Genomic DNA, 22,820 nt, shown 5'->3' on the forward strand with positions numbered 1-22,820 from the left:
GTCTGCTGACCAGTTGCGCAACCATAGTTGCTTTCTGGCTGCCACTACAGAGGCTACTCCTCTGGCTGAGGTACGCACTAGGTTTGAGCTTGCATCTGTCAGGAAGGCTGCGGCAGGCTCAATCGCCTCTCTGGCGTATGCTCCGGAACAGTCTGTCTCCCTCGAGAGAAGCAAGCAGGAGCGAGCCACCAGAGCACAGCAGGAAGCGATTTGCAGTGTCATTGCTGTCACGTGAAAGGCTTGCTTAAGGATGGATTCTAATCACCTATCTAGAGCATCCTTCAATGCTGCCCCTCCCTCAATGGAAATGGTTGCTCGCTTCAGACCATGGTGTCCACTTTCGGGAAACGCAGGCATACCTTGGTCGCGGGTTCCAGAGGGTACAAGGCTTCCAAGGCCCGCCTCCTTTAAAGTTCGCCTCCAGGGCATCCCATTCCAGATCCTGGATGGCTTCCAGCATCGGTAAATAGCAAGAGGCCTTACGAAGTGACACAAGGATGGGGTTCTTTGGTTCCACCATAGAGTCCATGCCCGGAATCCCCAGTGTTCAGAGTCTGGGAGACCAGGGCTGGCAATTCATCCCTGTGGAAGAAGCGAAGCATGGTACTGTATGGTTCCAGGCCTGCAGGGATGTCCCCCTTCCTCCAGTGAGCCCTCATTGTCATCTGTGGAGTCTGGGTCCCTGTCAGGGATACTCTTGGTGAAGCGAGGCATGTCTCGAGGCCCCCGGACAGGGCCAGGGGGAATCAGGTGCCCCTGGCTGGGGTTCCACCTGGGTCATAGCCAGGGCTGACTGTGCCTGAACAAAGGCTTGTAGTCTCTGGAAAAATTCCAACCAAGAGAAGGCCCCTGGGTCCATGTTTACCCCTTGGGGAGCCAGAGTAGGGGTTACTGAAGTGCCCTCTCCCGGTGAGGACACCATCTCGGAATTGCTCAGTTCCCGGGAGGTGTCTGATAAGGTCATTGCAGACCCATCCATTGGGATGGACCAGACTTGGAAAATTTTTGAGAATCTAGTCCTCTCTGGGCTTCCTCACAGTGTTGACACAGGCAGGACTCTAGGTCAGGCTGTGCTGCTCTGATGTGGCAGGCCGCGCAAAGGGAGTGTCGTCTGAGCTTCTTTGCTGCCGGGGCCATCGCCTCTGTGTATGTGTGTTTGGTGTCCGGCGCGCACCTGGATATTCATCTGCTCGGCTATGCACTTGAAAAGCCCAAGAGGCCGGCCTGACCCACACGTACCGACAGCCTGCACGTACCGACAGCCCACCATGCGCAAGATGGCGCCACCGTGGGTCGCCATGTGGCTGACTCACCGAGCCGAAAACAGGGCCTAGCCCATTGAAGGCTGCTCAACCCATTCGAAGCCCCCCGCCTTTTACCTCGCCGGGATAGAGAACAGAGTCGGCACGGCGCGCCGAGCAAGGAGGCCGGAGGAGACTCGTCTGAGCCCTTCTTCTTCTCTGGATTGAAGATTTTCTAAACTTACCTGGTCTCAGTGCTTACCGGCCGAGTGCAGAGACGGTCTCCAGCTGTGGGGGGAGAGGGCTTTGGCCTTCACCGCCGAGCTCGGCATTGCACCCGCTGCCTTTCAGCTGCTTCAGCGGCTAAGTCCACGCCAGGAGCCGGCTACTGGACCATGGCACACCTCTGAGGGGTCGGAAATCACCTCAGGACTTCTCGACTGGGGGAGGGAAGCTTAGGTATCACCGTAGGAGAGCAGGGCCAATTCTTCTTAAGGATAAATGCTTCTCTTTCCTTTTTTTTTGTAATCCCGCTAACACCGTGCAAGCGAGGGGATAGTGTTCACATCTGCTAGAGAGATACTGAGGAGCTGAGGTCACAGCAGGGGTATATCTAGGGTGATGTCACCCACTGGTCCTGAGTCCATCTGGCTACACGCTAGGAAATCTATTTATCCTCCTCTCTCTCCAGACTGCAGGTTTTACACCATCTACCATCTGCTGGAGTCAGAGAAATACTGAGGGACTACCGGTGGCACACTGGGTTACGTGGCAGTGTCAGTGAAACTTTCCTCTGTCTCCATCTGCTGGCAGGGAGGCAAAAGCCAGGAGTCGGGACTGAGCTGGGTACATACAGGGGAACACAGCTTGTTTCCATAAATAAACCTTGTGTGACCACTGACTCCTTTCTTGGGAGACTGAGGCTTGACAGTACAGTTTACTCTAATTTTTTAGGATTACATTTATGAACAGACTGTAGACAGGACAGTAAATTCAGAAACCAAACAAACATTCCATCAGGATAACAGGGCATCATATATACACACCTTGAAGATTGTGACTTCCACTATAGGGTTGACTTTGCTTCGCTGTTTCTTAAAAAGGGCAATGCAAGTTCTCCGTTTAGTTATTTAAAATATTTATATAATCCCCCAATAGTGAAAAAGGCTCATGCTAGGCAGAGTATAGAGTAAGAAGGTTTTTTACAGATAACAGTAACACTTATTAAAACAAGCAACACAAAACACTCAGAGAAATCACAAAACATCCTCAATTCACAATATCACTAAATGCTTCTCGGAAAAAGAATGCATTCATTTTTTACTGAAACAACTTGTAAGCGGAAAGTGATCTCAGTTCTTTGGGCTTTTTAATCCAAAGTGCAGGTCCAACTACGGTACTGAAAACGCACCACCCTGTGTTTCATGTAGACGAGCAATCCTTATGCCTGGGTCCTCCAAAAGATTCTGCTTAAGGGATCTTAAAATGGTGAGAAGGAACATAGGATGAACAATTTTGAGAAATATTCAGGAGCATCCTCCATCTTTACCTTATCCCTATAAAGAGCTGCGGCTTTGCTATTGTACTTCTCTTGCATTGTCCAGCAGGGGTCGTAGTCCTCCTGGGTCTCCAGAAATTCCCGGCACTTGGCATTGCCGCCAGCTTTCATCTTCTCCAGCTCCACGTCCTTCCACTTGTCCATGGTGACGGAGCGCACAAAGCTGCAGAAGAAACCAGCGCAGCTCACATGTTTATCAAATCCAGAATAGGGGAGACCCTGTTCCCATCCTGTGTGCATCGCGGCGGGCATCGTTCCACACACTGCAGATGCACTCAGACCCTGGAGAGAAGGAATAACAGACTCCGCAGGGGGAGGTCTCTTTCCAGTGCTGAGGAGCTCGATCATGAAGTCACCGTTCCGGCCTTCAGTCAGCACAGGAACATAAGTGCCCAGGCAGTGTCTGGGAGGGAGAGGTAAGGGGTAAGAGCTCCCCATGCAGAAAACATAAGGACACAGTGGCAGGTCCTCTCTGCCTGTATACAATGTCACATGCAGAGGCAGGAAACGGAAGACCCCAATCTCCTTTTGCCCATTTTCACAGGTACCATGAGCAATAATAATTCAGATCTAAACGAGTAATATTGAAAACTGGGGATTTTTAGCTTTTAACATGTCTGTAGACCAAATTTGTGGAGCATCTCTCCCATTTTGTTTATCTGACTCAGTGTGGAAGGATCTGGCGGGCCCAACAGGCACCTGTCCTGACTTGCTTATTTTGTCTCCTGAAAACATTTTTTGCTTTGTTCTGCTATCCCGGCACACTGCCTCCCTCCCTTTGCATTAGTCCTGCTACACCAGCACAGCTCATAAAGCAGGCTAGGTTATTCCCCCCTCCCAGCAGATGGAGGCAGGCATCACAGCCACTACTAAGCAGAGGTGCCAAGCTGAATGAATCCAGTATCCTACTGACAAAGCTTCACATCTGACCAACGTTTGAACAAACTTGAGAGAAAGCTCCCCTGTGGCCTGCAACTAGAAAAGGAAAGCCAATAGTAAAAGGTAGAGAGGAAAAAACAGTCAAACAGAACAGCAATGTCCCACGTGAGAACAATCGGCAAAGTTTCTGAGATGAGACGGCCTCGCTTCCTTCGCGGGTCCTGGCCTGGTGCAGCAGGGACTGATGGAAAGGAAACGAGCAGGTAAGAAAACTCCTTCCATCTCGTCCTGCTACACAAAGTGAGTCCAAGCCACAACGCGCGGGAAGTGCCAGAGCTCTGCCCACGTGGATGAGAACCCCAGCACCATATGCCACGTCCTCCCCTGTCAAATCGTCTAGCCAGCAATGCCCACTTGTTATGGCCTAGTTTGACGTAGCAGGAGGAGATAGAAACAGAAGTATTTTATGTATCCCTTCGGTGCGGACAGCGCACATCTAAGTGAGGTGAGAGAAAGACTCATATCCATTGCCAAACTTGCTCCCGGCCGAATTAAGGCTGCAAAAAGAATTCTTAATAATAATTAAAAAATAAATAAATCTGAAAACCTGACTTTTTTTTAAACAGGCATATAAGAGTAACAACTTAAAGAAGGCATTAACCTATGTGCTATCCCATCAGGAACCATGCTGGCCCTGGAATTTAGGAACAGAGGTCTGATTTTTATTTTATAAAATGATTTTTCTTTTAGTTTAACATTTTAATGTATTTAATGATTTTAATGTAGTTATTTTTTTATTGAATGTTGTTTATCACTATTATAATTTACTTAGTAAAGCGTTATGATTGTCTACAGAATGACAGTATATAAATATTATAAGTAAGTCTGCGCTGGCCCCATGGCTCAGGCCACTAGGACCAGCCGTAGCACAGCGTGCCATGGAGGTCGTGCACTCAGGCCTGGGCAGGGAGGAAGACCTGGTTTTACCAAAAAGAAGCCAGCAAAGGCTCCTCAGAGTCAGCCCAGATAACATTTTCTGCAAGATTGCACAGCTCCTGTCACTGGCTGATACTTGTATTTACTTTAAGAAAAGAAGAGAGCTGACTACGAAGCGCAGAGGCCAGCGAGAGGATTAGCTAACCTCCTCGCGTTTCCAGGACTCACCTGAGGTGAACTCCCAAACCCCGGTGTTTCCCTGAGCACTCCAGGCAGATCCAAATCCCGTAAGTGACGCTCACCCACTGTGGGTTAAACGCACCGCACTCAAAACAGAGCTGCAAGACATGAAGGCAGAGTAATCTGTCAGAATCAGTGTGAAATAAACCTGTCAGAGGGCAAGAAAGGTCAGTGGATGGACCTCGGTAAGAGTGGCAGGACTAAAAGCCTTTGCAGCGCCTGCACACGTGCTGGGTGGAGGTGGCCTAAGGAAGTGGCCTAGCACCAGCTGATCACAAGCACGTGCCCAGGATCGGCAAAGCCTCAAGAAGGAGCAAAGACAGACTGATAAAACAAATACTATGCCCAGGGCTGCAAACATCCTGGAAGCTAGGGCATCTAGCTGCTTACAATTCAGAAAAAGTCAAAAAATATATGTGTCTTTTGTTTTGTTTCTTTTCCATATATATATATAGACATACCAAATGAAAAAAAACACAGAAAAGATAGGCGTACAATGTTAAAAAAGCCAAACAAACTAGCATGCAAGACAGCTAGAATGTGAGAAAAGAGAAGAAACTCTGACGTCCACATTTATTTTCAGCCTTGACTAAGTCTCCCACACATTGCCCGAAGGAAATGCAGTGCTATCATGGACATAAATCCTGCCATTTAGTGAAGGGGCTGCAGGTCCATCTCAGACCAAAGCACGGAGAACTCAGAGCTCTTATTCAGCGACTCGAAGATTCAGGAGAGGATGCGAAGGTGACAGGCAAGGAGAGTCCCACAGTAAAACAAACGTCAGACAGATGCAGGGTGACAGGAGCTGGGCAGGCCCCGGTGGCCTGCGGCTGCTGCAAGTCACCAGGCCGAGATGCTGCTTACGTTGTTCTCCTCCTGCGCTCGTACGTCTTTCAGCACTCTCCTTGTCCGTGGGCTTGCCATGGTTCTAGAAAAGAGAGAGAGAGATCCAGGATGTAAGGATACGTGAATCTTATTTAAAACAACTCCCAACAGCTCTCACACTCTTAAAAATGACGACACCGCGCCGATAAGGTAGAAGGTGTTTTGAGTTAGGGCAGAGTCTGTGCATCTTGGTTCTGCAATAGCAGGCGGGGGGTGGTGGGTGTCCTAGGGCAGGGCTGGTGCTCTGTTTGGAAACTAGCCAGGACAAGACAGATCTTTTCGGACGCAGCATGGAGAGCTGATCTTGCAGATTCTGCATTTCCTAACGGCATCAGTTTGCAATTTCTTGCACGGCCAGAAGTGCCTGGCATTGTGGAGCACTGCAGGCAGAGTCTCTGAAGTGCCTGCTGTCCCCCCATCACTGGGGTACCTCGCCGTCAGCGCTTCAGGGAACAGAATGCATTCACACTGCTCCCTTCCACTTCTACCCTGAATGGATTTCTGGATCATTAATCAAGATATCAAAGCTGAAGGGCTTCAGCAACCGTGGATAATGGTAACTTACAGCATCTCTGCGACTTGCTGGATAGGGCACATACTAGGTACATTCCTGCTAACAGTGGTTTCTGTAACTCTGCCGCCTGCTTTGATCAGAACCGTTCTACTACAAATCACCAGGGACCAAGAAAATCAGCATTCACTGCTTTTCATCCCAAGCATTCACCTTTCTCCAGTATGAAAACTTGCATTTCAAATGAGCTGGGACATCAAGCAAACTGAGCTTACACCCCAAGACATGGAGGACCTGCAGCACAATTTTTCAGAAAATTTCCATTTTAAAACGACCGTGTTGCATTTCTGACTCAAAATAAACACCCGAGACCATTCCCCTTGTTTTTACAATCTTTATTTATTTTTTTCAGAATTTCCTCCGAGCCTTCCTCCCTCCTCTCATGGAAAACGTCTGATTGCAGAAGACCTGCCCACTGTACAAATGTTTCTGTTCTGCCCATTCTCCTCCCACACCTTTCCCCTCTTTCTTCCTTGGGCAGGGCCTGTACAGGTCTGAAAGAGCTAGATTCCAGCTCCTTGCAAGAACAAAGTCTCTAACTGAAATTTAAAAAAAAAAGGAAAAAGGTTTTTGCTGGCTCAGAGACTCAGCAGTCCATTTTAGCTCACCAATCTCACTCCTGCTTTAATGAAATCCAACTTTATTTGCTTGCTGTATGCAAATGCTCACCACAAGTTCTCTCGTATAAATCTTTACACTCTTTTCTTGGCACTGCCCCTATTTGGCTGGATTGCTCCCCAACGTAGAAAGTGCACAAGGTGGAGTCTCTCCTCTATGACGACACTGGGAAGGGGATGTCACCTACCTTATACCATAAAGCCCTGGATGAGTAAGGCAGACAGATATCAGAGGGCATGGATTCACTTCTACAAGAGCATTTACTAAGATAAGGAAATCTACAAATGAACAGAACTGCCGTAAAAGATTTGTATCAAAGCAGGCCAGACGAGAGAGGAGCTTATCGAGCAAAGCCTTCTGTGATGCCTCCAAGTATGGAAAAACCTAAATTTTCTTTCCTTGCGTCCTACTAGATAAACCAGTCCAGATGGTTTATGCCATCTTGCTGAGTCCAGTCTCAGACGGCTTTGACCTCTGTGCCTCACTTTTCTTCCTTCTCTCTCCTCAAGCCTTGGGAAGATGGCTGCTGCCGCGCCTTCATGCCGCTCTCTCCGGCGTCCCCGGAACGGCAACGGTGTTCGCCATGATTCTCCTGAGGGCCTCCTAGGGTGCACGTGCGCACGCCACCCACGTCTTTATCCACGTCATGGCGGCAACCTCGGGAGCGTCCCCTCCGAGTGACCTCATCACATCCTGGTATTCAGCCAGCCCCTCGTTTGCTAACAAACGGGCCGATACAGTAAAATCGCAGGAGAGCGGGCGAGCGATACGGTATTTTAATTTATTTAAATTAGGCCCAGCGGTAAAAAGAGGCGCTAGGGACACTACTGCGTCCCTAGCGCCTCTTTTTTGACGGTTGCGGCGGCTGTCAGCAGGTTTGACAGCCGATGCTCAATTTTGCCAGCGTCGGTTCTCGAGCCCGCTGACAGCCATGGGTTCGGAAACCGGACACCGGCAAAATTGAGCGTCCAGTTTGACCTGCCAGCCGCGGGCCCATTTAAAATTTTTTTTTTTTTTTTTAAACTTTCGGGACCTCCGACTTAATATCACCATGATATTAAGTCAGAGGGTGCACAGAAAAGCAGTTTTTACTGCTTTTCTGTGCACTTTCCTGGTGCTCGGAGAAATTAGCGCCTACCTTTGGGTAGGCGCTAATTTCTGAAAGTAAAATGTGCGGCTTGGCTGCGCATTTTACTTTCTGAATCGCGCGCGAATACCGAATAGGGTCATCAATATGCATTTGCATGTTACGGGCGCTATTAGGTTCGGGGGTGTTGGACGCGCGTTTTGGACACGTTATTACCCCTTACTGAATAAGGGGTAAAGCTAGCACGTCGAAAACGCACGTCCAAATGCTCCTCGGGGGCCCTTATGCTCTCTTACAGGTACCTATATGGGATATCGGATACTCGCTCCTCGAGGGCCTGCTCGCTCTTCCTACTCTGGTGCCTTACTGATCTACTTCTGCCTGCCCGGATCTTCATCAATACGGCTATCTACTTCAGTGAGTAACTAACCTTGTCAATCTGTCTCACCTTCAGCTTCAGCGCTCGGAGTCTGCATCAGGGACTTTCCTCTACTACCCTGCGCTGCCTACCATCTACTCGAGTGTGGGACCGGTCTCCTCTGCCGAGGACCCCTGGACTACTTCTGCTGGGTTACCTCATTGCTGCCCGCTCCCTGGGCAGTACCATCAAGCTGTACAATAAATACAACTTCTCTGTGTCTGCATGTATAGAGTCCAGCCTAGTACTGAGGCTCCTCACGGGGCTCCTCCCCGTGGGTGTGGCCATCACCTCAGTACCCAAGAATCCACTCCAACACCTCAAAACCATAACAATCCTTAGTGTACCACCTGCAGTCCCTCAAGTACTGACCTGTATCCAAACATAGCTACCAACTACATAATCAGCAGTGGAAAGTGGAACCTTACAATGGAAAAAACCTTTCCAACATTAAACAGGAGAAACTAAACGAAACCTGGCAATTCTTCAGCCTTCTTACAATAATACATCGCGCCAACTCTCCGAATTCTTCCCAAAACAAATGGGCGGGGCTCTGGACTGCTCTGTGGTATTCCAGGAACGAAAATTAGCAGCTAAGGACCAAATTGTCCTTTCCTGTTCATATCCAGATCAGTCCGGACTCCTGGGATGGACCCAAGCTTCCCACTTGAAGCAGACGTTCCCCACAGCCCACGGCCTCCAAACGATCACGCCTGGTGAAGGCGTGCAAGGACTTCCAGCATGGTGTATGTGCAGTTGGGATTATTTTTCCCTATATGCATTACTTTGCACTTGCCAACATTAGATTGAATCTGCCAACTTGTTCGATGTAAAGCGCCGCCACAGGCACTAGTTTCTTGTTTCGCTGTGAACCGATGTGATATCATTGATGAATGTCGGTATATAAAACCGTTAAATAAATAAATAAAATAAATATATATCCAGTTTCCTAATCTCAAAGTCCTTCTGCTACTACTCTCAATCTGCTGTTATTACTACCCTTAAGAGAAACACGGGGGTAACCTGCAGGGAGCAGCAGTTGCTACCCTTAAGAGAAACACGGGGGTAACCTGCAGGGAGCGGCAGTTACTACCCTTAACAGAAACATGGGGGTAACCTGCCCGGAGCGGCAGTTACTACCTTAGGAAGCTTGCTGGGCAGACTAGATGGCCCATTTTGGTCTTTTTCTGCCGTCATTCCTATGTTACTATGTTTAATGACTCCAAATTTGGAAATGGGATATATGATTGTTTTGTCACCTTACTGGTCCTTCCGTTTTCTAGATCATGTATGCATATGCTACATAGCACAGATCTCATTACAGACCCCTGGAGTATTCCATTAACAACCTTTCTCCATTTGGAAAATTGACCATTTAGTCCTACCTCCTATTTACTGTCTTCTATCCACTTACCAATTCACAATAGGGCACTGCCTCATATCCCATGATCCCGCTCCCTCTCAAATTTCCTGAAGGACTTTGTCAGATGCCTTTTGAAAATCCAAATACACTATCAGTCGGCTCACCTTTATCCACATGCTTATTTACACTTTCAAAAATATCAAGTATACTGCATCTGTCAGGAAGGCTGCGGCAGGCTCAATCTCCTCTCCGGCATATGCTCTGGAATGGTCTGTCTCTCTCGAGAGGAGCAAGCAGGAACGTGCCTCCAGTGCACAGCAGGAAGCAATCTAATGTGTCACTGCTGTTGCGTCGATTCCAATCGTCTATCCTGAGTAACCTTCAGTGCAGCCCCTCCTTCAAACGGGAATGGTTGTTCTCTTTCAGACGGCACAGATCATGGCGTCCACTTTTGGGAAACGCAGGCGTTCCTTGGTCGCTGGGTTCCAGAGGGTACAAGGCTTCCAAAGCCCAACCTCCTTTAAAGCTGGCCTCCAGGGCATCCCACTCCAGGTCAATCAGTTCCTGGATGGCTTCCATCATTGGGAAGTAGCATAAGGCCTTACGGAGGGACACCGATATGGGGTTCTTCTTTCGTTCCTCCATAGGGTTTGTGCCTGGGCTCCCCAGAGTCTTCAACGTCTGGGAAACAAAGGCTGGTAGAGATCATCGTTATGGAAGAAGCGAAGCATGGTTCTGTATGGTTCCAGGCCTGGAGGGATTTCTCCTTCTTCCAGGGAGCCGCCATCATCATCTGAGGTGTCCGGGTCCCTGTCAGGGAAATTCTTAGTTAGGCGAGGCAGGTCTCGAAGCATCCGAGCAGGGCCGGGAGGTTCTTGTGCGTGAACGAAGGATTGCAGCCCTTGGAAAAATTCTAACCAGGAGAAGGTCCCTGGGTCCATGTTAATCCCAGGAGGAGTCGGAGTAGGTGCCCTCTTGTGGAGAAGCCATTTCAGAGTTACATAGATCCGGGGTGCTATCATATGTAGTAGCTCCGTACCCATCCCCTGACAGTGATGGACCAGGCTTTGGTTTCCCCCTGGGCTTCCTCGCGGTGCTGACACAGGCAGGACTCCAGTTCAGGCTGTGCGGCTCTGATGTGGCAGGCTGTGCAAAGAGAGTGCCTTCTGGGCTTCTTGGACGCCGGTGTCATTGCCTCTATGTCTAGGCGCACAGTTAACATGTTTCAATATGCACGCAGTTATACGCTTGAGCACAATGTGCGCGTGTAGTTTTAAGCACAGCTGTGCGTGTAGTTGTACATGCATCTACGTTGAAGGCGCACAAGTTGGGCGCATTGACCATCCAGCCTGCCCCGTGCATACCGCTGGTTGAGAAGGGAAGATGGCGCAGACGCCCCTGAGGGTCTCCATGTGTCCAGACCCCCAGGACCGGACCGGGGCCTAGCCCAACCAAGGCTGCTCAACATGATCAGTGCTCCCTTTTTACCTCGCCGGGTTAAACTCGAAAATCGGTACGATACTCCGAGCCCCAGAGACCGGAGACCTTAGTTTAAAGTTTTCAACTTACCCAGTCTCGGCGCTTACCGATCTCGTGTCGGGACGGTCTCCAGTTGCGGGGGGAGAGGGCTTTACCTTCACCGCTGCGCTCGGGTGTGCACCCGCTGCCTTTCAGCCGCTCTAGGAGTTAAGTCCACACCGGGGTTACCGGCTACCGGACCACGGCACGCCTCTGAGGGATATCAAAAATCACCTCAGGAATTCTCAACTGGCTCGATCTTCTTTAAAGAAAATTTACAGCAAGAAGACAAAATTTACCAACATTGTGCTAGTGTGTGGGATAGTGTCCGCATCTGCTAGGAGACAGAGAGATACCGAGGAGCTGAGGTCACTGCAGGGATATATCTAGGGCGACATCAGCTTTGAAATTTGACTCAGTCTCCCATCTGCTAGCAGAAGAGCACATAACCCACTGGTCCTGAGTCCATCTGGCTACACGCTAGGAAAACGCACATTGAACTCTTGCTCCTTTACTGATAAACGTGAGGACTTAGGAAATAGAGCACGGTGCTGCAATCTTCGGATTCACGGGGTTCCTGAGACGGCAGAATATACTGACGCCAGCACCGTTGTTACGCAGATTTATACTTACACATGGTGAATCTGTGTCTGCTGACCTGAATACTACACTCCCACCGATGAGGTTAAAGCGAGCTCATCGGGCCTCGTGCACCATCTGTTTTTACAGTTATGCGCCAAAGGCGCTAGTCTACGAATCTGCGCGGAAAAAAAATATGTACTGGCTATGGGAAAGCCTCACTTTGTCCATCTACCAGGACCTTGTACCTTCAACGTTTCGTAGACGCTTTGGACTCCAGGAGGTGACAGCGGTTTTGCGATCTGACAGGATCCTCTATCGACGGACTTTTCCTTTCAGTCTCCAAGGAGTTACTCATCGAGTAAAATTGCTAGCTGAGGCCACAAACACATTTCAGCAGGCCAACTTGAATACCTTCCCAAGATGGCACCAGAGGCTCAGAAGCCGAATACATTACCATGCTGGCACAGAGCCAGTAAAGGAGGCAAGTGGCTGAGACGCCATTCCGAGGACTCCCGTTCCTCACTGTCTGACCAGGGTTGATGGAGCCCGGTGGTCTAGTTTGACTTTATTTGTTGCACTGTTTGGCTGCATTTATTAACATTTGCTATTCCTTTATCTGTACTGCCTGATTCTTAACTCTGGCTTCAAAGAAAGTGAAAGCACCCCGCTATGGTGGAAGCGATGGTCTCTCTTTTTTCATTTATAGTTTATGTTTTGGGGGCAGAGATTTTCTCCTGGGGAGTTCTTTTTTGGCAGATGCCTGGATACCCTGCTAGAAGAGGGGTGCTTTTTATTATTTTCTGTCTTCTATCTAGAACAAATGCAAGAGCATATGGACATCCTTATCACTACCAACATCGCCAGCGTGATATTTGTATCTTGTCATTTTTCCTTTTTTCCTCAATGGCTCTCAGAATTGTATCTTTGAATGTGAAAGGCCTTAACACCCCACAAAAGCGTTATCTTCTGAATAAGGAGCTTGATTCTCAAAAAGCAGTTCTAGCCCTTCTTCAAGAAACGCATCTGCGAAAACGCCATGAGCATTTGCTCTCCTTGCCTTCTTTCCCCCATAAATGTTTTGCAGCTAGCTCTACGGGGGTCTAAGCATGCTGGGGTGGGAATATTGATTTCTCGTTCTTTAGTTCACGAACTGTTTTTTCAAATGGCGGATACACTGGGATGGTTTTTATTGATTAAGATACAGGTGAGCAAGGATATTTTCACTATTTTATCTGTTTACTTTCCTAATACTGATCAAGTTTCCTTCTTAAAAACCTGGATGATCTGCTCCTCAACCACACAGAAGGTTCCATAGAAACCCAGCACTGTACAACTCTTCTTCCACTCCTGCACCATCACGTGGCCCGCGGAAATTACTGGCCTCCCTTTTGTTACAAAGGAGTTTAGTTGACATATGGAGACAGCGTTAGCCCACATCACGTACCTATACATTTTATTCCTATCCACATGGGAGTTATTATTCCCGTATTGACTACTTTCTTATTGATAAAACCTTGCAGAACAATGTACAGGGGGGCGGGCATAGGAAATATTACCTGGTCTGACCAGGTAATATTTCGAATAATAGAAGGACTAGGGGGCATTCCATGAAGTTAGCAAGTAGCACATTTAAGACTAATCGGAGAAAATTCTTTTTCTCTCAATGCACAATAAAGCTCTGGAATTTGTTGCCAGAGGATGTGGTTAGTGCAGTTAGTGTAGCTGGGTTCAAAAAAGGTTTGGATAAGTTCTTGGAGGAGAAGTCCATTAACGGCTATTAATCAAGTTTACTTAGGGAATAGCCATTGCTATTAATTGCATCAGTAGCATGGGATCTTCTTGGTGTTTGGATAATTGCCAGGTTCTTGTGGCCTGGATTGGCCTCTGTTGGAAACAGGATGCTGGGCTTGATAGACCCTTGGTCAGACCCAGCATGGCAATTTCTTATGTTCTTACGCTCCTTTTTGGGTGGATATTCAGTTTCAAGATGTTGACCCGGGCCTCCGCTTTTGACAGTTGAATGAGAGTTTACTGAAAGACGAGTCCTTCTCGCTTTCTTTGGGCACGCATTTACAAGAATACTTCCAGACCAATACCACAGAAGAGATTTCGAAAGAGGTGGTCTGGGAGTGCTCTAAGGCAGTGGTCCAGGGTCTCCTCATTTCTCGAGCTTCTTTTTGTAAGAAAGAACAGGAGAGGTACAGGAAATCTTTACTAGACCAAAATATCTCACCTTACAAATCTCCATGTGACCACCCAATCTCTCTGACTATATAAGCACCTTATGTTTGCTCGGAATGAGCTCAGGTCTGTCAATGATGAATCTCTTAACCATAAATTAGGTTTATTTAAACAAATCTTATTACGAGGTGGGAGGAAATAAAGTTGACCACTATCTGGCATGGTGCTTGAAAGCATTTTATACTCAAGGCTCTGTGGCTAAAATTAAAACCCCCCAGGGAGAATCAATTTGCTTCCGTACAAATACAAAATTGTTTTACCCAGTTCTACTCGACCTTATATAGCAAAGATGCGACTATTTAGGATTCTAATATTGATGGTTACTTTACCTGAATTCTCTATGGAGCAACAGCCATATCTGGATAGCCCCATTAGTACCCCTGAGATCTTAAATGTGATCAAGCAGTTAAAAGTGTGGAAATCCCCAGGATTGGATGGCTACTCAAGTAGGCACTATAAGCACTATTCTCATATCTTACTATCTCCTACAACAGATATGTTTAATTTTCTTACAGACGGAGGTTCTCTTACTACAAATTCTAATGTAGCTGGAATTTTGGTCATAGCCAAGCCAGGCAGGGATCCTATGTTGTTATGTGGGTCTTACCGACCAATATCCTTAATAAATCTTGACCTGAAAATATTAGAGCGGGTCTTAGCTGAAAGACTGAATAAGATATTACCCTATCTGGTATACTTTGACCAAGCGGGCTTTGGGCCAGGCGGCAGCCAACAATGTGCGCAAAATTGTTGATATTTATTTTACATCTTTTTACTATACTGACATTCAAGACAAAGATTCTTATCACACCGGTTTACATCGAACCCAAATCTTGTAAAAAAGTTACAAATAACGAATATCTTAGAACTAGATTTAGGAGGAGAATTAAATAGAAGTAATAGAAGTAAAGCAAAGCATAACATATATCAAGTGGTTATCAAGATAAGTACAAAAAACCTTGAAGAGGGAATAGATAAATTTGAACAGAACAAAACTCTGCACTTAGATCAGAAATTAAGGGGGGGGGGGGGTCCAGAAGAAGCAAATTCCATCTGTTTTACTGTCCATTGATGCGGAAAAGGCGTTTGACCAGGTTCACTGGTCTTTTCTATTTAAAATATCAGTCAAGATGTGGTATGGACATTTCTTCCTTCAATGGTTGTTGAAACTATATGAATGCCCTTCCGCCCAAATAGAGATTAATGGGGGATATGAGAATCTTTTTAGTACTGAGAGGGGAACGAGGCAGGGTTGCCCCTTGTCCCCATTATTGTTTGCTTTATCTTTGGAACCTTTCATATCTCAAGTTCATTTATCTTCCCAAATTGTGGGGATCCGATTGGGTGATCATCAATTTAGGTCCTCTCTCTTTGTGGATGATTTTATGCTCACTCTGACCCTCCTGCTTCTTTAAAAGTGGTCACTGATGAACTCGATCACTTTAGTAAAGTCTCAAGATTAATTTTGATAAATATGAAATCCTGAATATCAACCTGTCCGAGGGGGAGGTTACAAAGCTTAAACGTTATTTCCCTTTAAATGGGCTAAGAACGCTCCTAAGTATTTGGGAGTGCGAATTGGCCATCGGGTATCTGACCTCTACGCCCTGCCTTTGTTGAAGGCAGTAGACCATGATTTGGAAAGATGATCTCGGGATACCTTTTCTTGGTTGGGTCAAATAGCTATAATTAAAATGAATATCTTACTTTATTTTCTACTCTTCCCATCTTTCTTTCTTCTGACATATTACATTCATGGCAAAAAAAGATTTTAGATTTTATTTGGAGGAGACATCCACCACGGGTTGTTCGGCTGACCCTTTATCAACCTAAGCTGCGGGGTAGACTTGGAGTTCCTAACTTGACCTGGTACCTTGGGCTCTACTCAACCTTCATAAGACAAAAAACGTAAAACAATGGGTTTTGTTAGAGCAAGCCATAGTGGGAACTATGCTGTTATCTGCTATGCCCCGGCAGCCTAAATCTTCCTGGAGAATACCTTCCTGTCTTCCCATTCAGACTGCTGGTGACCTTAAGAGTCTGGAATCAGTGGAGGTTTGTCCTAGTTGATAAGGGCTTTTATTCACCATTAACTTTTTTTTCACAATTCTGCTTTCGTTTACAGTTTATAACCTTTGCATCATAGCAGACTGTGGGTATTTCTCGCACTGCACATTTATATAGCCAAGGGACTTCGTCTATGGACTCTTTAAGAGACTTATATGGGATGGGAAAAGTGGATTTTTTAGCAGACGCACAACTTAAGCATTTTACTGCTCTCTCTCTGCGAGCCCATACCCTTCTCGTCTGACCAGATCTTTATTTGAAAATTATTACCAACACGCCGATACCTTGCAGGGTCTGATCTCTAAGATCTATACACTTTTAAATGCCCGTCTCACTAATCCCTTTAAACAACTGAAGAATTGGGACAAAGATTTGGGACATCCCTTGAACTCTGAGGATTGGAACCTGATCTTTGCATCAGCTGGTAAATGCTCCATATCAGCTAATTTGCAAGAGAATTGCTATAAACTGCTTTATCGCTGGCATCTAACACCCGCTCAATTACACCGCTTGTTTCCTACTATGTCAAACACCTGCTGGCGAAAATGTGGAAGTAGTGGCACTTTTTTCACTTCTGGTAGCAGTGCAAGAAAGTAGCTTCTTTTTGAGCATATATTATTGAATGGTTGATACAAGTTCTAAAGACTATTGTAGATGTGGAGCCTTGTCATACTCTCCTCAATCTCCCACCGCCTAGTTTGACCAAACATCTCCAACCCTTTTCCCAACCGGTGTTTACTGCGGCTTGTTGTGAGCTAGCGACCTTTTGGAAGGAACATGATGTCCCCATCAGTGTCCCTGGTGTTTTCATCGTCTACATGATTATTATCAATTAGCTCGTCTCACTGCAGTTCAACATAATCAACCGAAGTCCTTCAAAGTCACTTGGGGCCCTTTTACTGACTGGTTGAGAATCCATAACTGAGCTGTGCTCCGGGGATGGCTGTGCTCTTTAGTGAGGTGTAGTCCCTTCTCTTTATATTCCTGTATTCTTATCTTTTTCTTACATATTAACAACTGCTGACTAGCATTGTTTCCTTTTGTTCTGGCGCTGATAGTAGTATCGATCCTCAACCGCTGTAACAGACTATGGTTTTTCTTAGCTATTAATAATGCACTTACAAGATCCTGTGGAAGGTGGGTAAGGTAGGCTGACCATGTGTTAAACAGATATTGGCTGTACTTCATAATCTGTATTGTTTATTGCTGTTTTACTGTTTTACACAATAAACTTTCAATTTAAAAAAAAGAAAAAAAAAAAAAGAAGTGGTATAGTGAAATTGAAAGTTGACAAAGATCAATGTGTAGAGAGTGACAAAGAAATGGCAGAAATATTAAACAAATACTTCAGTTCAGTGTTCACTAAAGACCCTGGAGGAGGACTGGTGCTGGTTGACAAGAATTTAGATGGGAATTGGGGTAGACAAAACTCAGTTTACAGAAGAAAATGTATAGGAAAAACTAGGAAAAGTAAACATGGACAAGGCCATGAGGGAGCCCAGAGATGTGGTGAGCAGTCCATTGAAAGACCTGTCAATAGAAACAAGAACGATGCCTCAAGGCTGGAGAAGAGTGGTGGTGGTCCCGCTTCACAAGAGTGGGAGCAGAGAGGAGAATGCAAACTACAGGCCGGTTAGCCTCACCTCGGTGGTGGGAAAAGTAATGGAGACTCTGCTGAAGGAAAGGAGAGTGAACTATCTACAATCCGGTAGGATGTTCAACCCGAGGCAGTATGGATTCTCCACGGAAAGGTCCTATCAGATAAATCTGATTAATTTTTTTGATTCAGTGACTAGAGATTTGGATCAAGAAAGAGCACTAGATGTAATTTACTTGGATTTCAGCAAAGCTTTTAACACGACTCCACATAAGAATATAAGAAATTGCCGTACTGAGTCAGACCAAGAGTCCATCAAGACCAGCATCCTGTTTCCAACAGAGACAAATCCAGGCCACAAGAACCTGGCAATTACCCAAACACTAAGAAGATCCCATACTACTGATGCAATTAATAGCAGTGGCTATTCCCTAAGTAAACTTGATTAATAGCAGTTAATGGACTTCTCCTCCAAGAACTTATACAAACCTTTTTTAAACCCAGCTACACTAACTGCACTATCCACATCCTCTGGCAACAAATTCCAGAATTTAGGAACTAGTAAACAAAATAAGAAGCTTGGAAGTGAGCGCCAAGATAGTGGCCTGGATTGCAAACTGGTTGACTGACAGGAGACAGCGAGTAATGGTAAACGGAACCTGCTCCGAAGAGAGAATCATTAACTGGAGGGCCACAGAGATTGCTTTTTGGAACCGGTTCTTTTCAACATATCTGTGAGCAACACTGCGGAAGCGATAGAAGGTAAAGTTGATCTATTTGCAGATGACACTAAGATCTGCAGTGGACACGCCTGAAGGAGTAGAGAGAATGAAAAGTGATTTAAGGAAACTTTAAGAGTGGTAAAGGATTTGGCAGCTGGGATTCAATACCAATAAGTGCAGAGTCCTGCATCTGGGGTGCGGTAATCCAAAAAGAGCTGCATGTGATGGGGGGTGAAAGACTGATGTGCACTGACTGGGAGAGGGATCTAGGGGTGATAGTCTCGGGGAATCTGAAGATGGCAAAGCAATATAATAAGGTGATAGCTAAAGCTAGAAGAATGCTAGGCTGCACAGAGAGAGGAATAACCAATAAGAAAATGGAGGTGGTGATGCCTTTGTACAGGTCCTTGGTGAGGCCTCACCTGGAGTACTGTGTTCAGTTCTGGAGCCCGTATCTCAAAAGGGACAGAGACAGGATGGAGGCGGTCCAGAGAAGGGCAACCAAAATGGTGAGGGGTCAGCACTGCAAGACTTACCAGGAGAGACTAAAGGATCTAAATATGTATATCCAGGAAGAGACGATGTGCAAGGGGGATAAGATACAGACCAGCAGATACTTGAAATGATTTAAGGATGCACAAACTTTGAACCTTTTCCGTTGGAAAGGAAACTGTAGAACTAGGGGTCATGAAATGAAATTACAGAGGGGGAAGAATCAGAACCAACATAAGGAAATATTTTTTGACAGAGAGAGTGGTGGATGCCTGTATTGCCCTTCCAGAAGATGTGGTGAGGACAAAAGCAGTACAACTTCAAGAGGGCATGGGATAGACATTGTGGATCCCTAAAGGCTTGAGGATGATAATGAAAAGGGTGCATGGGGCTGCAGTTAGTACCTTAACCAGAAGGCATGGAGGATCCTACACGCAAACAAATAAATAGACGATGATTTTAACACAATTGCAACATTGCTCTCTGCTTTGAGGCAGGGCGGGCGGGGGGGGGGAGGATTATTGGACAGCCAACGCCGAGGCCTGACATTTACAGTCTGGGGTACTGATACGCTGACATTGGGGATAAAGCTTCTATGCCCAAGTCCAAAAGCAAAGAACATTCAACCAGCATTGTCTGAATTATCAGGAAGGCTGCTCACCACATAAAAATGTGGCAATAATTTTGTTATGGGTTTAACAGTTGCATAGTTTTACCTGCAAGTATTACTATCCTTAACATAAGAAATGGGGGTAACCTGCATGGAGCGGCAGTTACTATCCTTAACAGAAACATAGGGGTAACCTGCAAGGAACGACAGTTACTACCCTTAACAGAAACATGGGGGTAACCTGCATGGAGCGGCAGTTACTACCCTTAACAGAAACATGGGGGTAACCTGCATGGAGCGGCAGTTACTACCCTTAACAGAAACATGGGGGTAACCTGCATGGAGCGGCAGTTACTACCCTTAACAGAAACATGGGGGTAACCTGCATGGAGCGGCAGTTACTACCCTTAACAGAAACATGGGAGTAACCTGCATGGAACGGCAGTTACTACCCTTAACAGAAACATGGGGGTAACCTGCATGGAACGGCAGTTACTACCCTTAACATAAGAAATGGGGGTAACCTGCATGGAGCGGCAGTTACTACCCTTAACAGAAACATGGGGGTAACCTGCATGGAGAGGCAGTTACTCCCCTTAACAGAAACATGGGGGTAACCTGCATGGAGCGGCAGTTACTCCCCTTAACAGAAACATGGGGGTAACCTGCATGGAGCGGCAGTTACTCCCCTTAACAGAAACATGGGGGTAACCTGCATGGAGCGGCAGTTACTACCCTTAACATAAGGCTTGGGGTAACCTGCATGGAGCGGCAGTTACTACCCTTAACATAAGGCTGGGGGGTAACCTGCACGGAGCAGCAGTTACTACCCTTAACATAAGGCTTGGGGGTAACCTGCACGGAGCGGCAGTTACTACCCTTAACATAAGGCTTGGGGTAACCTGCATGGAGCGGCAGTTACTACCCTTAACATAAGGCTGGGGGGTAACCTGCACGGAGCAGCAGTTACTACCCTTAACATAAGGCTTGGGGGTAACCTGCACGGAGCAGCAGTTACTACCCTTAACATAAGGCATGGGGGTAACCTGCACAGAGCAGTAGTTGCTGCCACGGGAAGTTTGCTGGGCAGACTGGTTGGACCATTTGGTCTTTTTCTGCCGACAATCCTACGTTACTATGTCAAGATGATAGCATGAAAGCAATAAAACAGCTTGGAAAAGCTGGACATAGCCCTCCAACAATGCCCACCCAGGGAGTAGAAGGGAAGAAGTAGAAAATGATTCGAACCAAAAGAAGATATGAAGAATCCTTGGGTTCTCTCCCAAAAGAGAGAATGAGAAGCTTTTACCAGCTCCAAATGATCCTCAGCCACAGACATGAGAATGCGGCCACTGAATCCCCGGGCGGGTTCTGGACCGGTCTGGCAGAACTCAAGAAAATTAAGAAAGGAGGAATATAGTCTGACTACCCTGTTTCCCCCATAATAAACCCTACTCCAAAAATAAGCCCTAGCTTTTAAGTGGACGCACTTGCCCAACCCCCCCCCCCCCCCCACCCAAGACTTACCGAAAGTCCCTGGGGGGGCAGACCGGGGGGGGGGGGGGTTGTAAAAACAAACCAAAAAAAAAAAACAAACACCCCAAATCCACCCCAACCCTTCAAATTTACTTCATTGCAACCCTCCCGACCCCCTCAAAACTAGCAGAAATTGCCTGGTGGTCCAGCGGGGGTCCCGGGACAGATCTCCCGCTCTCGGCTGCCAGTAATCAAAATGGCGTCGATAGCCTGTCGCATGGACAGGGCAAAGGGCCATCGGCGCCATTTTGATTACTGACAGCCGAGAGCGGGAGATCTGTCCCGGGACCCCCGCTGGACCACCAGGCAATTTCTGCAAGTTTTGAGGGGGTCGGGAGGGTTGCAGTGAAGTAAAATTGAAGGGTTGGGGTGGGTTGCAGCCGAAATAAAAATCGGCCTGGTCGGCCATATGATACCTAGTACCGCGTTTCCCCAAAAATAAGCCCTTGACATTTTTTCGGAGATAAAAAAAAAAGACTCTAAGAGCTGTGTTATTAATCGGAGAAACACGGTAATCACCCTGCTAGACCTTTCTAGAAGCATGGAAAGTAGCCAAGCTGGGAAAATGCCTTGCCCATGGCAGCTTCCTCTAAATCAAGTGCCGGATCCAGAGGCAATCGTGGAAGAAGCCGATTTGGATGCGGTGGTGGTCACGGAGACCTGCTACGTGGAAAACCACGACTGGGATATAATTATACCAGGCTGCAATTTATTCAGGAGGGGAGGCACGATATAGAAACAAAACAGGGTAGGGAAGAGGCAGCACGGGTTCATCTAGGAGGAGGAAGTGGCACATCCTTTTATACTGGTGTAATATAGAGGCAGAAGAAATGGAGGAGGAGAGTCACAAAGGTGGTAATGCTATGAGACTGGAAGCAGGGAGATCCTGGATGCTCTGCCCACCGGTAAGGGAACCTGCATGGGCGGGCAATGCTTGATCAGCGGACGGCGTGCTTCAGTATTCGAGAGCAGACAATGTACGTTCATTCAAAAGGCGAGCGTCCCACACTTCAGGAAAACTAACTCTATTAATACGGCAGGGGGGGGGTATCTCAAGGAGTCGTTAGCTGGATGAGAAAATGCTGGGGAAGCAGAAGAGCAGTGGGCAAAACTCCAGAAATATTACAAAGTGAAACTTGCCTTCTTGTTAGGAAGAGGCCGCTACAGTTTTCTAAAGAAGCTGAAAACATAAGAGAAAAGGTTAGCGTTCATGAACTAGAAGACTGCAGAAAGAGGAAGTCAGGCGACGATATCTGGAGAAGGTGGGAAAGTGGTTGGAAATGCTAAAATTCAAACGGAATAAATAAAGGGCAGATATGGTAAAAAGGGCCGAGGTGGGCGGGACACATTCGCTCCTTTTCTGCTGGTGATAGAAGGAAGGGGAGGCTGACAAAGCAAACATGAAACTGCTTAACAAATCTTTCTGTTCCGTGTTCACTGTGGAAGGGCCTGGAGCAGGACCACATCAAGCAAACACAAAGAAGACTGGAAGTGAGGGAAACCTCAATCGATTTTCATAAGTGTGCTCACGAGGAGCTCAGTAAACTTACAGCAGATAAGGCAATGGGGCTGGAGGGTAGGAAGGGAACTTAGAGATGTCCTGGCAGCTCCGCTGGTGACCTGTTCAATGCTTCCTTGCAGGCCGATTCTGTAAAGTGC

General features: G+C 46.9%; 1 protein-coding gene across 2 annotated transcripts in view; it reads right to left on the bottom strand.

Moving 5' to 3' along the window:
- Positions 1–22,820, bottom strand: part of ARFGAP1 (ADP ribosylation factor GTPase activating protein 1) — a 63,468-nt gene that overhangs the window by 31,844 nt on the left and 8,804 nt on the right. For both annotated transcript variants that reach the window (XM_029611668.1, XM_029611669.1), the window contains exons 2-4: positions 5,719–5,782; positions 4,843–4,952; positions 2,791–2,962 (exon numbers count right to left, since the gene is read on the bottom strand). In XM_029611668.1, the coding sequence (XP_029467528.1) occupies positions 2,791–2,962; positions 4,843–4,952; positions 5,719–5,778 (342 nt within the window). In that variant the 5' untranslated portion in view covers positions 5,779–5,782. The remainder of the gene's footprint in view (positions 1–2,790; positions 2,963–4,842; positions 4,953–5,718; positions 5,783–22,820) is intronic.

The sequence above is a fragment of the Rhinatrema bivittatum genome, chromosome 8 (genome assembly GCF_901001135.1).
Source record: "Rhinatrema bivittatum chromosome 8, aRhiBiv1.1, whole genome shotgun sequence".
NCBI classification, from domain to species: domain Eukaryota; kingdom Metazoa; phylum Chordata; class Amphibia; order Gymnophiona; family Rhinatrematidae; genus Rhinatrema; species Rhinatrema bivittatum.